The 15,000-nt window shown below is 43.8% G+C and overlaps 1 protein-coding gene across 2 annotated transcripts in view; it reads left to right on the top strand.

The window, feature by feature from the left end:
- Nucleotides 1–15,000, top strand: part of ANLN (anillin, actin binding protein) — a 214,696-nt gene that overhangs the window by 30,276 nt on the left and 169,420 nt on the right. For both annotated transcript variants that reach the window (XM_075827026.1, XM_075827024.1), the window contains exons 2-3: nucleotides 1,422–1,575; nucleotides 10,137–10,421. In XM_075827026.1, coding sequence (XP_075683141.1) covers nucleotides 1,422–1,575; nucleotides 10,137–10,421 — 439 coding nt within the window. The remainder of the gene's footprint in view (nucleotides 1–1,421; nucleotides 1,576–10,136; nucleotides 10,422–15,000) is intronic.

Raw genomic sequence — 15,000 nt, 5'->3', positions numbered from 1 at the left:
ATGAGAATAGGTTGTACCCTTTGACGGACTCGGGATACCAATGAGGCGTCTGTTGCTTCTATTTCTATTTTCAAGGTCTTAATCGGTTGTGCATGAGCTGCATCTGTGAGTCCTGTTGGGTGGAGGATTGTTGTAGAGTATGGATGGCGCCTCACAGGTACTGATTCGTTGTTCTGTTTCTCCCAGTCTTTGGGAATTGGAGGTAATCTGAGACAAGGCGTTATTGATGGATGCAGTGCTTCCAAGCGCTTGTCAAACATTGGGATTAGCAGTCGATAGACTTCCTGTGCCACTGCAGCTGCCTGGATTTGTTCAGGGAGTAACTTCTCACCAGGGCTGGGCGGGGGAGAGTATGAAGGTGAAGCGTCTGGGCGTGAGGTAATGGCGGCAAAAGTCTCTCGGCGTCGTGGTGCTAGTCTTGCCCGGCAAGTATATGAGGTCTGTCGGACGCACTCTGGAGGTTCCGCTGATGTGGGGGAAGTGGTTTGGCGGGGAGTCTGGTGGGGACGTGTAAAATGACCGGCGGTTGATGGCGCCAAGGCAGTGAAGGCGATGTAGTTCTTGGACCCAGGGGAATAAAGGTCTGTCGTGCCCAGCTCACCTGCTAACACTACCACGGTTTGTGGGGTTGAAATCGTGGTCTTGCGATTTGCAAAGCTCGTTTAAGGACCTGGGACCCGAGCCTAGGTAAAATGTGGCCGCTTTGTTAGGTACCACCCCCAGAGGTCCTCATAGATGCCACTTTAAGACATTTTTGGTGCGCTACAGTCCCAACCAGTCAGAACAGTTCCTTGTAGAATGAGCGGGTTTGGGGGGGGGGGGGGGAACAATAGTCATTGTAGCCTTGTCAAAATTGAGGCCAAGAATCCAGCACTGACACTAGGACCCACTGATTAATTTCTCCAGCCTCATGCAGAGAAAGTCCCAAATTGTCCCCACAGCATATCTGATTCCAGGTGGGTGATGATGACTGGTAGGAGTCACAGGTCGGCATCTGAAGATGGCGCCTGTCGACGATGGCGCTCAGTTTGCTGAGGAGCCGCCTGTGGGATACCGAGCAGCTGGAATCACTGAGGCCAGGCGGGGCAGCAATCGGTTGGGCCACAGACTTAGGACTCCCGGGAGTGAAGAGCTTGGCCCTCTCCAGCGGCGGCCGAAAATCCAGGCCGCAGCTTCGGGTTGGTCTGTAGATCGCATTTATAAAATTTGGCAAAGAGCAGTGTGGAGAGGAGGATGGATCCGGATAGGGGTAGATGAGTAGGAGCTCACATCAATTGCATCTGTCCAGCTCCTTCGCGGGCCACGCCCCCACCACGATACAGTATTTTTAATAAAAGTAAATTACAATTGTGTTTAGTCATTATATTCATCTTATTTTCATATATATATATATTTATTTAAAAAAAATTATGTTTCAATAGAAATTGCTTGAAAGGACGAGAGCCAGAAGAGAGAATCTTCAGAAGAAAATGGCCGACAGACCAACCGCTGGTGCGTGGGCAGTAGCGGTAACCAAGAGACCAAGAGAACCTCTTCTAGAGACAAATTGTCAGCCCCCAAAAGCGGCTGAAGAAGGTACATAATGATGACATTATCCCTTGAAGTTTTTATTAGAATATAGGATAGTATCTACCTGACCACGGAGATACCACGATTACGAAGGCGGTTCTCCCAGAGTGTAGGCACATTTGCACGCACTTGTCTTGTCTTTCACACTATTTGAACACGCACCTTTTTTCTCCCGGCCTTCTGGCTGGGTGATGAGGATTTTTTTTATTCCTGGCCGATGTCCAGGCTGTATCACAGCGCACATGCATCCGCTTATTTAATTTTGTGTTTCACTGTGTGTTTGTCACAGGAGTTTTGGATGCGGCACCCTTTTGGGACCCTTCCAAGGTCTAGGGGGAAAATATGTTCGGAGGGGAGGTGCAAACCAGATGCAGGTTCCAAGGTGAACACTGGGGTGGCAGCCCAGGTAGTAGCCTTGGAGTGTTGGGTCTCCCTATGCATTGGCAAGGGGGGGATCATCGATCCTCTAGGCCAACGGTTTGGAGGTTCGGGGAATGGTTATGTGGGGCCTCTCTCTTTTGATAGGGCTGCGATAGACCGCATCCTTGTGCACTTTTTGTGTGGCACCCCTGCGCTTTTTATGCACTTGGGTGAGAGAAAGCATGACTCCTTTCAATTAAAAAAAAATTGTATTATATGAAAAATGGCAGTACTCCAGATGATATTGGCAAAAACAAAAGCAACATTAAACCCTTCCCGCCCGCAGCCCTTTTTCAGATTTTCATTTTCGTTTTTTCCTCCCCACCTTCCAAAAGCCATAACTTTTATTTTTTAATTTTTCCATCGATATAGTCCTATGAGGGCTTGATTTTTGCGGGGCGAGTTGTAGTTTTTCATAGCACCATTTATCGTGCCATATAATGTACTAGGAAACGGGGGAAAAAAATATTTGTGGAATGGAAAATGAAAAAAAAACAGCGATTCCTCTATAGTTTTTCGCGTTTCGTTTTTACACAATTCACTGTGCAATTAAAACAACATGTTAACTTTATTCGGTGGGTCGATACGATCACGGCGATACCAAATATATATAGTTTTTTCTATATTTTACTACTTTTACAAGTAAAAACCTAAGTGTAAAAAATAATTTATTTTATCGCCAAATTCCGAGAGCCATAACTTTTTTTTATTTTTTTTTCGTCGATTTAAGTGGTATGAGTGCTTATTTTTTTCAGTTTTTAATGATATCATTTTGGGGTACATGCGACGTTTTGATCAAAGTGAGATTCTGGCATTTACATTTTTTTTTACTCCGTTCACCGTGCGGGTTAAATAATGATATATTGTAATAGTTCAGACTTTTATGGACGCGGCGATACAAATTATGTTTATTTATTCTTTTACGGTGTTCTAGGGGGAAAATGGGAAAAGGAACTTTTTATTTTTTACATAAAAAAAACAAACCTTTTATTTTACTCATTTTTACTTTTTTTCTTATTCCCCCCAGCGATACTAATGTATTGCAATATATAATGATTCTGACAGTCCTCTATTAAGCCCAGCCGGAGGCAGGGCTTAATAGAAGCACAAATATGGCGCACCTGGGGGCCTTCATTTGGCCGCCAGGCAGCAATAGCAACCATCGCATTGCGGGGGGCGCGATGAGCTGTTAGAGGTGGTCAACCCCCTTTTTGTAACTTTTAAATCCTGCGGTCGCTATTGACCGCGGCGTTTAACAAGTAAAACGAGCGGGATCGCGCTCGAGCGCGATGCCGCTCGTTACTCTGAAGTGTCGGCTTTAACATACAGCACACACCGGCATCGTATGGAGCGGGTTCACTCCGTGAGCCCGTTACATATTTCCCCTATCCGACTTTGGCGTGTGGATACCTAAAATGTCGGTCAGGAGTTAAAGGCTATGTACATGTGGTGTTTTTTTTGTTAAATTTAGTTTTAGGTGATGTTAAAATAAAAAATACTTAAATTGACTTTTTTTTTCTTCTGATCCAGCTTCTATCCTCTATACATAGAAGCTGTATTGTTCACTTTGTGCTGATTCCGTCAGCTCAGCTTAAAGGGAATGTGTTGCCAGCAAAACATGTTTTGTTTTTTTTTATTAAACATTTAGTGTGTAGGTGATTAAACATTGTTCAAATTTTTTTTAGTCAGGAAATATTATAAATTAGATTCTAATTTATAATATTTCCTATTGCTGGTGACTAGATGGAGCTATTCCCCAAAATTGCAGCATTGCATGTGGTAAAGCAACCACATTGCTTTTTGCTGCAAAATTGGGAAAAAAGCACTCGCTCTAGTGAGCTCTGAGAATCCCCCCCTCCTTTATCCTGGCTTGTGCCGGGATAAACGAGGGGATTGAACGGTCTAACCTCCTACACTGTGTGTCGCCATTTTTTGAGCTAACACACAGTGTAGTAGGTTTACATGCAGTAGTAAACACACACAAACACGAACATACATAGAAATCTCTTACCTGCTCCTGCCGCCGCGGCTCCCTCCGGCCCGTCCGCTCCGTCTGCTGCCGCTGGTCCAAGTGCACAAGTCCGGAAGCCGCGACCGGAAGTAGTAATCTTACTGTCCGGCCGCGACTTCCGGTCCACAGGAAAATGGCGCCGGACGGCGCGCATTTCAAATTGGACTGTGTGGGAGCGGCGCATGCGCAGTTCCCACACAGACGGCGTACACAGAAGTGGATGGGACGGGACCCGTTCGCAGTTCCTATGGGACTGTGGCTGCCGTATTCCATGTCTGTATGTGTCGTTAATCGACACATACAGAAATGGAAAAAAAATGGCAGCCCCCATAGGGAAGAAAAAGTGTAAAAATAAGCAAAAGTAAAACAAAAACACACAAATAAATATAAACGTTTTTAATAAAGCACTAACATCTTTAACATATTAAAAAAAAAATTGTGATGACACTGTTCCTTTAAGGCTGGGTACACACACCCTATTTACGGACGTAATTTGGGCGTTATACGCCTGAATTACAGCCGAAAATACTGCTTGGAAGCGTCGGCAAGCATCTGCCCATTCATTTGAATGGGTTTTACGATGTTCTGTGCCGACGGTCATTTTTTGTACGTGCCGCTGTCAAAAGACGGCGCGTAAAAAAGACGCCCGCATCAAAGAAGTGCATGTCACTTCTTGGGACGTAATTGGAGACGTTTTCCATTGACTCCATAGAAAAACAGCTCCAATTGCGTCCGTAATGGATGCTGCGAAAAACGCCTGCACATGCCATTACGTCTGAAATTCAAGAGCGGTTTTCTCCTGAAAACAGCTCCGTAATTTCAGCCGCAACGGATGTGCTCGTGTGAACATACCCTAACTGATGGCTTGTCTGAGAGCGGGTCCTGTGTGTGTCTAACGGACAGAACCACTATAATATCGATCACTTGTCGATGAACATCTAAGTTGATGATAGCTCAGCTCGCAGAGAACGATACAGCTTCTAACTATAGAACATATATAGAAACTGTATTGGTCTAAACAATTTGTAATAGAAGTCCATTTAAAAAATGCTTAAAGAGGCTCTGTCACCAGATTTTGCAACCCCTATCTGCTATTGCAGCAGATCGGCGCTGTAATGTAGATTACAGTAACGTTTTTATTTTTAAAAAACGAGCATTTTTGGCCAAGTTATGACCATTTTTGTAGTTATGCAAATGAGGCTTTCAAAAGTCCAAGTGGGTGTGTATTATGTGCGTACATCGGGGCGTTTTTAATACTTTTACTAGCTGGGCGTTCTGATGAGAAGTATCATCCACTTCTCTTCAGAACGCCCAGCTTCTGGCAGTGCAAACACACAGCGTGTTCTCGAGAGATCACGCTGTGACGTCACTCACAGGTCCTGCATCGTGTCAGCTGAGCGAGGACACCTCGACACCAGAGGCTTCAGTTGATTCTGCAGCAGCATCGGCGTTAGCAGGTAAGTCGATGTAGCTACTTACCTGCAAACGCTGATGCTGCTGCAGAATCAACTGTAGCCTCTGGTGCCGATGTGTCCTCGCTCGTCTGACACGATGCAGGACCTGTGAGTGACGACACAGCGTGATCTCTCGAGAACACGGCTGTGTCTGCACTGCCAGAAGCTGGGCGTTCTGAAGAGAAGTGGATGATACTTCTATACACAACGCCCAGCTAGTAAAAGTATTAAAAACGCCCCGATGTACGCACATAATACACGCCCACTTGGACTTTTACTTTTAAACACACCCACTTGGACTTTTGCAAGCCTCATTTGCATAACTACAAATATGGTCATAACTTGGCCAAAAATGCTCGTTTTTTAAAAATAAAAACGTTACTGTAATCTACATTGCAGCGCCGATCTGCTGCAACAGCAGATAGGGGTTGCAAAATCTGGTGACAGAGCCTCTTTAACCCCTTCCGGATATTTGAAAAATAAAGGATGTTAAAAAAAAAAATGATGCAAACATAAAGTAGACATATGGGGGATGTTAATTAGCAACAATTTTGTGTGGTATAACACATTTTCTCAAAATTTTGGTGTTTTTCACAAAAAATATTGAATTTATCGACCAAATTTTTTCACTAACATAAAGTACTATGTGCCACGAGAAAACTGTCTCAGAATCGCTTGGATAGGTTAGTAACAGCCTCGGGCTTCTGGGCAATGATCGGAGACCAGTAGCAGTGGTCTCCGATCATATATAACCCCTCAGATGCGGTGCTGAATAGTGAGCACCACATCTGAGTAATTTTAGAGGGAGGGTGCTCCCTCTCTCATCCCACTGGCATCCCCGCGTGCATCGCGGGGTACCGATGAGTTCTTTAGTAGCCTGGGGGCCTAACAAAGGCCCCCAGGTCTGCCTTTAATAATTGCCTATTCGGCTATGCCGGAGGCATGACCTAACAGGTGCCTGTCCGTTTTACACTGACCGGCAATAATACACTGCAATACCGAAGTATTGCAGTGTATTATAATAGCGATCAGAAGTCTGCACAGTAAAGTCCCCTAGTGGGACTAAAAATAAGGTTAAAAAAAAGTTAACGTTTGAAATAAATGTCCCAAGTAAAAAAAATAAAATAAAAAAAACACTTTTTCATCTTACAAAATACTTTATGGAAAAAAAGTTAAGTCTCTCATATTTGGTATTGCCACATCTGTAACGAACCCAACTATAAAATGATTACATTATTTAACCCGCACGGTGTACGCCGTAAAAAAATATAATAAAAAACAACGCCAGAATTGCTGTTTTCTGTTCATCCTGCCTTCAAAAGAATTTGATAAAAAGTGATCAAACCGTCGAATCCATTCCAAAATGGTACCAATAAAAACTACAAGTCATCCAGCAAAAAAACAAACTCATACAGCTGCATCGGTCAAAAAATAAAAAAGTTATGGCTCTTAAAAAATATGGCGATACAAAAGCAAATAATTTAAAAAAAAAAATGTGTTTTTTACTGTGTAAAAGTAGGAAAACCTACAAAAAAATCCATAGAAATTTGGTATTGCTGCAATCGTAACAACCCGCTGAATAAAGTTATTTATACCACACGGTAAACGGTGTAAAATTAAGATGCAAAACAAATGGCGAAATTTCATTTTTTCCCCGTACCCCACTAAAAAAGCTATTAAAAAGTTAATCAATAAATTATATTTACCCCAAAATGGTGATATTATAAAATAAAACTTGTCCCGCAAAAAAAAAGTCCTTATCCCATGTCGACACAAGAATAAAAAAAGTTATAGATCATTGAATGCGACAATGGAAAAACTTAAAAAAAATTCTCGGTCATTGAGGTTTAAAATACCTTCGGTATTAAGGGTTTAATCGCCTGAAACAATGATTTCATAAAAAAAAACAACCTTGCAGCAGTAGTCTTTAAGAATATGTACAGCTGTACACTAATAAATATTTAAATGAGTTTCATGAAGTTATATTTGCACAAGGGTGTGAATGTTATAATACACTGATATTTATGCACATTTTTTACAATACGGTTTGGTTGGAATTATGATTTATGGACTGCACTTAATTTTGATTATGTATTATGAATTTTACACTAATTATGTAATGGGATTGTATCAACTATCTCTTATATACTTCTTAGCACATCATCATATATTGCTAGAGCAAGGCTCCAGTGAGTTGAGCTGAAATGTTGCAGATGGGTGAATAAAAATGTATTATTTTTGTTCACTATTCTTGCCTGGAGTGCTGCCATTTCTTTGTCCTGTATACTTTATTTGGATGCTAAGTCGGGATCCATAGGGCTGCAACTGAATTGCCAAAGCACTGCTTTCTTTGTATGGTGTATGTGTGTGATTATGCTTGAGAGAGGTTCCAGTTATGAACCGAAACATCGCTCACTTTTTGGTGACTAAACCGACATCTCCATTCATCTTGAAGTTCTGGTGCTGTAACTTAGTCTACATCCCTTCTATTCATTCCAAGTCAAGCCTCATTCACACGACAAAGTCCGAGTGTCGGCCGATAAAAACGGCCGTTTTGGGCTGTTTTTCCTGGCCGGTTTGCATCCGTTTTGCATCCGTTCCGGGCCGTGTTGGCGTTTTTAACGCCCGATTTTGACCCGTTTTGCATCAGTTTTTTTCCCTGTCCATTTTAAAATCGGATGAATTTCATTTCAATTTGTTGCCACACACAGCACTCTGTAGATAATGCCACAGCCCCCCTGGTAGGTAATGCCACCCAGCCCCCCTGGTAGGTAATGCCACCCAGCCCCCCCCCCTTCCAGGAGAAGTCACTGACTTCTCCTGGAGAGGAATTCCCGGCCACAGGTCGGTGATTCCGCTTCAGAAGTGAGTGACGTCGCTGTGTCGATATATGGACAGTTTGGTCACTCCTCCTGTAGCGGAATCCCCAATCCCCGGCCGCGGATTCCGACTCCTACTGGGAGCAAAAAAAGACCCTCCTCACATGCGTTCTGCACTGTGAGAAGGAGGAGAGAGCGCGAGCGATGGAATACATGGCCATCACTCGGGACGCATCCCGGGCCGTCAAAAAAATCGATCGTGTGAATAGCCCCATTAGGGGTCTATTGTTCCTAATGCAGTTGTGACGGCCGATTTATGAACGGCCGTCACCCGGCCGGGAAACCCTGTCGTGTGAATAAGGGCTCAAGGAGTTGATTCATCCTTATTTTGGGTAACGTGCACATGGCCTGATCTGCAGTGTTTTGAGGTGTGCTGTGTTTCTTTCTTTCTCTCTCTCTCTCCATAATATTTTTATTAATTATTTTGTTGACTGTGAAGCTCTATTTACACTGCGTTCGCCATGTATGCCAAATATTTTTATAGATTTCTATAGGTTGGACGCATGCCCAAAGATTATTATTTTCCCATATGTCTGGCTGGTATGTGCTGCCATAACGCTGTTAGGGGCCGTTCACATATGTCCGTTGCTCCTGTCTGTTTCCCTCCAGCATGTTGCAGAACAGCCGGAGGGAAACTGATGCTAGAACGCATCCCATAGCTTTCTATGGGATCTGTCCTGGTGCAGGGGGACATCAGTTGTGGCTCCGTACGGCGCTGGACCTGTGCAGGAGCGTCACTGTCCATATATGGATATATGACTCAGCGGAATCCCTGTTCACGATGATCTGGCCGGGTATTCCGCTCATAGAGGAAACCCCTGTGGTTACTGTCGGGATATGGACATTGACGCTAGGGGCTCCTGGAGCGGAATAAACGGCCAGAGTCGGCAATGGGGATTCCGCTCAAGGAGTAGCCATTCACATCACTGTCCATATATGGACAGGGGCGTCTAGGTTAGCAATGCCGTGGCAGGGGATGGCGCGCAGCCCCTCCCTGGAGGCGGCGGCGCGCAGCCCCTCCCTGGAGGCGGCGGCGCGCAGCCCCTCCCTGGAGGCGGCGGCGCGCAGCCCCTCCCTGGAGGCGGCGGCGCGCAGCCCCTCCCTGGAGGCGGCGGCGCGCAGCCCCTCCCTGGAGGCGGCGGCGCGCAGCCCCTCCCTGGAGGCGGCGGCGCGCAGCCCCTCCCTGGAGGCGGCGGCGCGCAGCCCCTCCCTGGAGGCGGCGGCGCGCAGCCCCTCCCTGGAGGCGTTTTTACCACAATAGTCCACCGAAAAGGGTTCGGGTGTCTGCCATCTAGGTCGGCATATATGGACAGTGACATCAATGGCTTCCCCGAGCACAGCGCTTAAAGTAGCCCTTTGCCCTGGGAGTCCTCGACGAGCTCTCTCTTCTCCTACTCTCTGTACTAATTCTGAAGCAGGGAGCTGATGTTTCCGTGCTTCAGAATTACGTGTAACTGGTCCTGAGGACGCAGATACAATTGACAGCGAGACATACCCCCGGCCGCCTTCCTTCCGGGTGCTGCCAGAAAGGTGGATTCGGCAGCACCTGGCATTCATCCGGCCCCAGTTAAACTATAGTATACGCCAAATGCGCAATGTGAACTGAGCCTTCGTTTACCAATGTATAACAAGCTTCACATTTATCTATTTTTCTTCTTTCTTGCTACTATGCTACTAGACCCCAAATGAGCTATTCTACAATCGGAATTCCAAATTACAATTGCACTTCATGTATGAAATATCAACACTATTCTGCTGGAATACTATCAAAAAATAAGTGGCAACAACCTTTTGTCTTTTCAGCTAAACCATGCTCAAAACCATCACCATCAAAAAGACGCTGTTCTGATAATGTTGAAACGCAAACATCAGAGGGAGAAAACAAACCGCCAAAAAGCCCAGTAATAACTAATGATACTTCTGAGACTGCCGCACACATGCAAGTAATATCTAATGCTCCGTCTCCTCCAAGATCTAATTTAAAAAAAGAAGAGCCAAGCTCAAACCCTGAGGAACATGACGGTGTAATTTCTGTGAAGTCCCGTATGCAGAAGTTGGCACAACAGAGGCGATACTGGGAATGTGATGGTAAGGAACAACTGTGGATGCAACATTTTTTAATATATCTTTTTCACGATGTATTTCATTAGCAGACTTCCTTTTTCCGCCGACGTGTGGCCTGTCCTGCACATTGTCCATAGCATTAACAGAGCTGGCTCCGTTCTGTATTTTTTAGACAGCGTACATCTCGGACCACAGGAAGCCAGCAGAACAAGGAAACCTGTTATTGAAATAAATTGGGAAAATACAAAACTAGACAAGCTCAATATATGATCGGTGGGGGTTCGACACCTGGACCCCACAATGACTAGCTGTACTGGCTGCCTCCGAGCATAGGAAGCTATGCAGGGGTCGGTCCTGGAAGCAGAATCCTCTACCCACTGTCTAGCGGCCATGCTAGGTTACTGCAGCCCTGCTCCTAATCACTTGACAGAGCTGCAGCACGGCCCAAATTTAGCTGGAAAAGCTGGTTAGTCGGGTCCGGGTGTCGGACCCCCACCGATCATATACTTGATGACCTATCCTATAGTTTCAGTATAAAATACAGCCCCCAACCTGGACAACCCCTTTTGAGTTGTATCTTTTACCCAGAGAGAAGCCTTAAAATGAAGCTCCACCTCTGAGTCACTTTAACCCCTTCCCGTCGTAAACAACTTTCAGATTTTAATTTTCGTTTTTTCCTCCCCACCTTCCAAAAGCCATAACTTTTTTTTATTGTTCCGTCTATATAGTTCTATGAGGGCTTGATTTTTGCAGGACGATTTGTAGTTTTTCGTAGCAACATTTATTGTGCCATATAATGTACTAGGAAACGGAAAAAAAATTATTTGTGGGGTAGAAAATTAAAAAAAACAGTGATTCCTCCATTTGGTTTTTGTGCTTCGTTTTTATTGATTTCACTGTGCAATTAAAACATGTTGACTTTATTCTGCGGGTCAATACGATTACGGCAATACCAAATAAATATAAATATATGATTTTGTTTTTTCTATATTTTACTACTTTTACAAGTAAAAAACAAAGTGTAAGAAATGTTAGTTTATTTTTTGTCGCCATAAGTTTTTTTTTTTTTTTTGTTTTCCGTCGATTTAAGTGGTATGAGGGCTTACTTTTTGCGGGATAAGCAGTAGTTCTTAATGATACTATTTTGGGGTTCATGCGACGTTTTGATCACTTCTTTTTCAATTTTTTTAGGGAGATGAGGTAAACAGAAAATAGCGATTCTTCAGACTTTAACGGATGCGGCGATGCCAATTACGTTTTATTTATTTTTTACTTCGCTCTAGGGGCAAAATGGGGAAATTTTTATGTTTTTTTAACTTGTTAAACACTTTAATTTTATTAAAAAAAAATAAAATATATATATATATATATATATATATATATATATATATATATATTTTTTTTTTTTACTAGTCTCCCAAGGAGACTTCAACCAGCGATCGTTGGATCGCTTGCACTATATACTGCAATACTAATGTATTGCAGTAATATCGTCTTTCTGACAGGCTTCTATTAAGCCCTGCCAGGGGCAGGGCTTAGTAGGAGCACAAACATAGCGGACCTGGAGACCTTCATTTGGCCCCCTGGCAGCCATAGCAACCATCGCCACCCCGCGATTGCATTGCGGGGGGGCGATGGGGTGCTAGAGGGGGTCGCCCCATCTTTCTAACGATTTAAATGCCGCGGACGCTATTGACCGCGGCATTGAACTGGTTTAACGAGCGGGATCTCGCTCGAGCGTGATACCGCTCGTTACTGTGAAGTGTTGGATGTAACGTACAGCCGACACCCGCATCCTATGAAGCAGGTTCACTCCGTGAGCCCGCTCCATGCTTCCGCCTACCCGGCTATGACGTATGGATATGTCAAATGTCGGGAAGGGGTTAAAGATTATATTAGGGGATTGCTTTGAAAGCAGTTCTCTAATATGTTGTAATTTCTAAATTTCTGCTTGCACCATGGGTACCTAAGATTGGGTTCACACTGTGCAGATTATAACACTCCTGGATTTCTTTTCTTAATGGCAATGTATAGACCTATTGTTTAAATACTTTTTATATGTGAAACATGTATATTTTTGTATTTTATTATAAATGTTTTAGTCTTATTTTTCGTAAGTTTTTCATGTCACCTATATAAAAAAAATATATATATATTTCAGTTTTCCCACTGGCCATTGAGCTCTCACAATAGGCTGACATTTCCTATTTTATCGATCATATTTCAGCAGTGATCGTATTACAGGGCAGGATTACAATAAAAATGTGTAACCCCTCTATTACACAGGTGGAGGGATAATCACACCATTGACAATAGGAACATACTGTTACTGTTGAACGCACACACCTCTTCTGTGTGATACAGCATTAAAGGGTTATTCCCATCTTCTTAAATGTAGCTAGGAAGCTCCCCCATGTAGAGTTAAGAAGTTTTCTAATTACCTGTCCGTCGCCCAGCGATGTCGTTTTCTTGCCATTCTTGATAGAAGTCCACGTCAGTCCCTCTGTTTCTTGCGTGTTGCCTAGGTTCCCGGCCACCGCTATTTACCTTTTAGCGGTGGCCGCGCATGCGTAATGACATCCTCTGCGTCCTGAGCAGAGGATGTCATTTACTCGTGAACGCGCATCTCGGCGCATGCGCAGTAGATGCAGTGTAAGGCACCCGTCGCGAGGAGAAGTCTGCGCTCCGCTAAAGGTATGTATGTGTGTAAAAAAAATTGACGTGGGGTCCCCCCCACTTGTATAACCAGCCAGATACAACACAGCAGCCTAGCATTACAAGGGTGGGAAGGTCCACTGTTTTTGGCCCTTCCCAGTCTCATACCACCAGCCTGCGGCCGCCCCAGGGCCCGACCATCACAACAGATGGTCGGGTACAGGATCGTACCTGGCTCTTCTCGGCACCCCTGGTGGTGGTGGGTACCGGGGTAATAATGGTGGTTAGTGTTAGCCTCTGCACCGGCTAACACTAAGGGTATGTGCACACGGTAGCAGGCTTTTACGTCTGAAAAGACACTGTTTTCAGGAGAAAACAGCTGCCTCATTTCAGACGTAAATGCTGCTCCTTGCATTTTGCGAGGCTTCTCTGACAGCTGTAAATTTTGAGCTGTGCTTCATTGAGTTCAATGAAGAACGGCTCAAATTACGTCTGAAAGAAGTGTCCTGCACTTCTTTTGACGAGGCTGTATTTTTACGCGTCGTCGGTTGACAGCTGTCAAACGACGACGCGTAAATGACAGGTTGACTGCACAGTACGTCGGCAAACCCATTCAAATGAATGGGCAGATGTTTGCCGACGTATTGTAGCCCTATTTTCAGACGTAAAACGAGGCATAATACGCCTCGTTTACGTCTGCAAATAGGTCGTGTGAACCCAGCCTAAGCCTCCCCTTAGTAATGGACGTTGTCACTCAGTCCGTGGTCATTACTAAAGTGGTAGTAATAAAACTTGAAAAGAAAAGACAGATATAGATAAAATATTTTATTGAAATAAAGCACCCCCAAAACAACCCTCATTGTAGAAATAAAAAAGTCATCGAAGTAGTCCTCGAAACAGACGTAGTCCAAACACCAAACCTGTAAAATAAAAAAATATATATATATAAAAAAAGAAATAAACATGTCGTAGGCTTAGTTTCAGTTTCATGTGTGATACTGTTATGCCATGTATAGAAGCCTGCCGCGAAGTTGACTTAGATACAGGGCGCCAGCAGACAGTATCATACATGGCCATACAGACATATATACAAACAAACAAACATACATTCAAACATACATACATACATACAATAATATACAAGCATGCACAAATATACATGCAAACATACATGCATGCATAGATACATTCATACATAGATGCATAACAAATATGCATGCATACATACATACATCCATCCAAACATACATACTAACATGCACATATACACATACATGCAAACATACATACATGCACACATATACATGCAAACATACATACATGCAAACATATATGCACATATACACATACATGACAACATACATACATGACCATATACACATACATGATGACATACATACATGCACATATACACATACATACATGCACATATACACATACATACATACATGCACATATATACATACATACACATGCCCACATACATGCATGCCCGCATGCATGCCCGCATACCTGCATGCCCGCATACCTGCATGCATGCCCGCATACCTGCATGCATGCCCGCATACCTGCATGCATGCCCGCATACCTGCATGCATGCCCGCATACCTGCATGCATGCCCGCATACCTGCATGCATGCCTGCATACCCGCAAGCATGCATGCCCGCATACATGCATGCATACACTCATACATACATACATACATACACACATACACTCATACATACACACATACATACATACATACATACATACATACACTCATACATACATACACACATACATACATACACTCATACATACATACACTCATACATACATACACTCATACATACATACACTCATACATACATACACTCATACATACATACACTCATACATACATACACTCATACATACATACACTCATACATACATACACTCATACATACATACACTCATACATAC

This window comes from Rhinoderma darwinii, chromosome 5 (genome assembly GCF_050947455.1).
Source record: "Rhinoderma darwinii isolate aRhiDar2 chromosome 5, aRhiDar2.hap1, whole genome shotgun sequence".
Taxonomy (NCBI): Eukaryota; Metazoa; Chordata; class Amphibia; order Anura; family Rhinodermatidae; genus Rhinoderma; species Rhinoderma darwinii.
The sequence above is the reverse complement of the archived record's forward strand: the minus strand, read 5'-3'. Positions and strand labels throughout refer to the sequence as shown.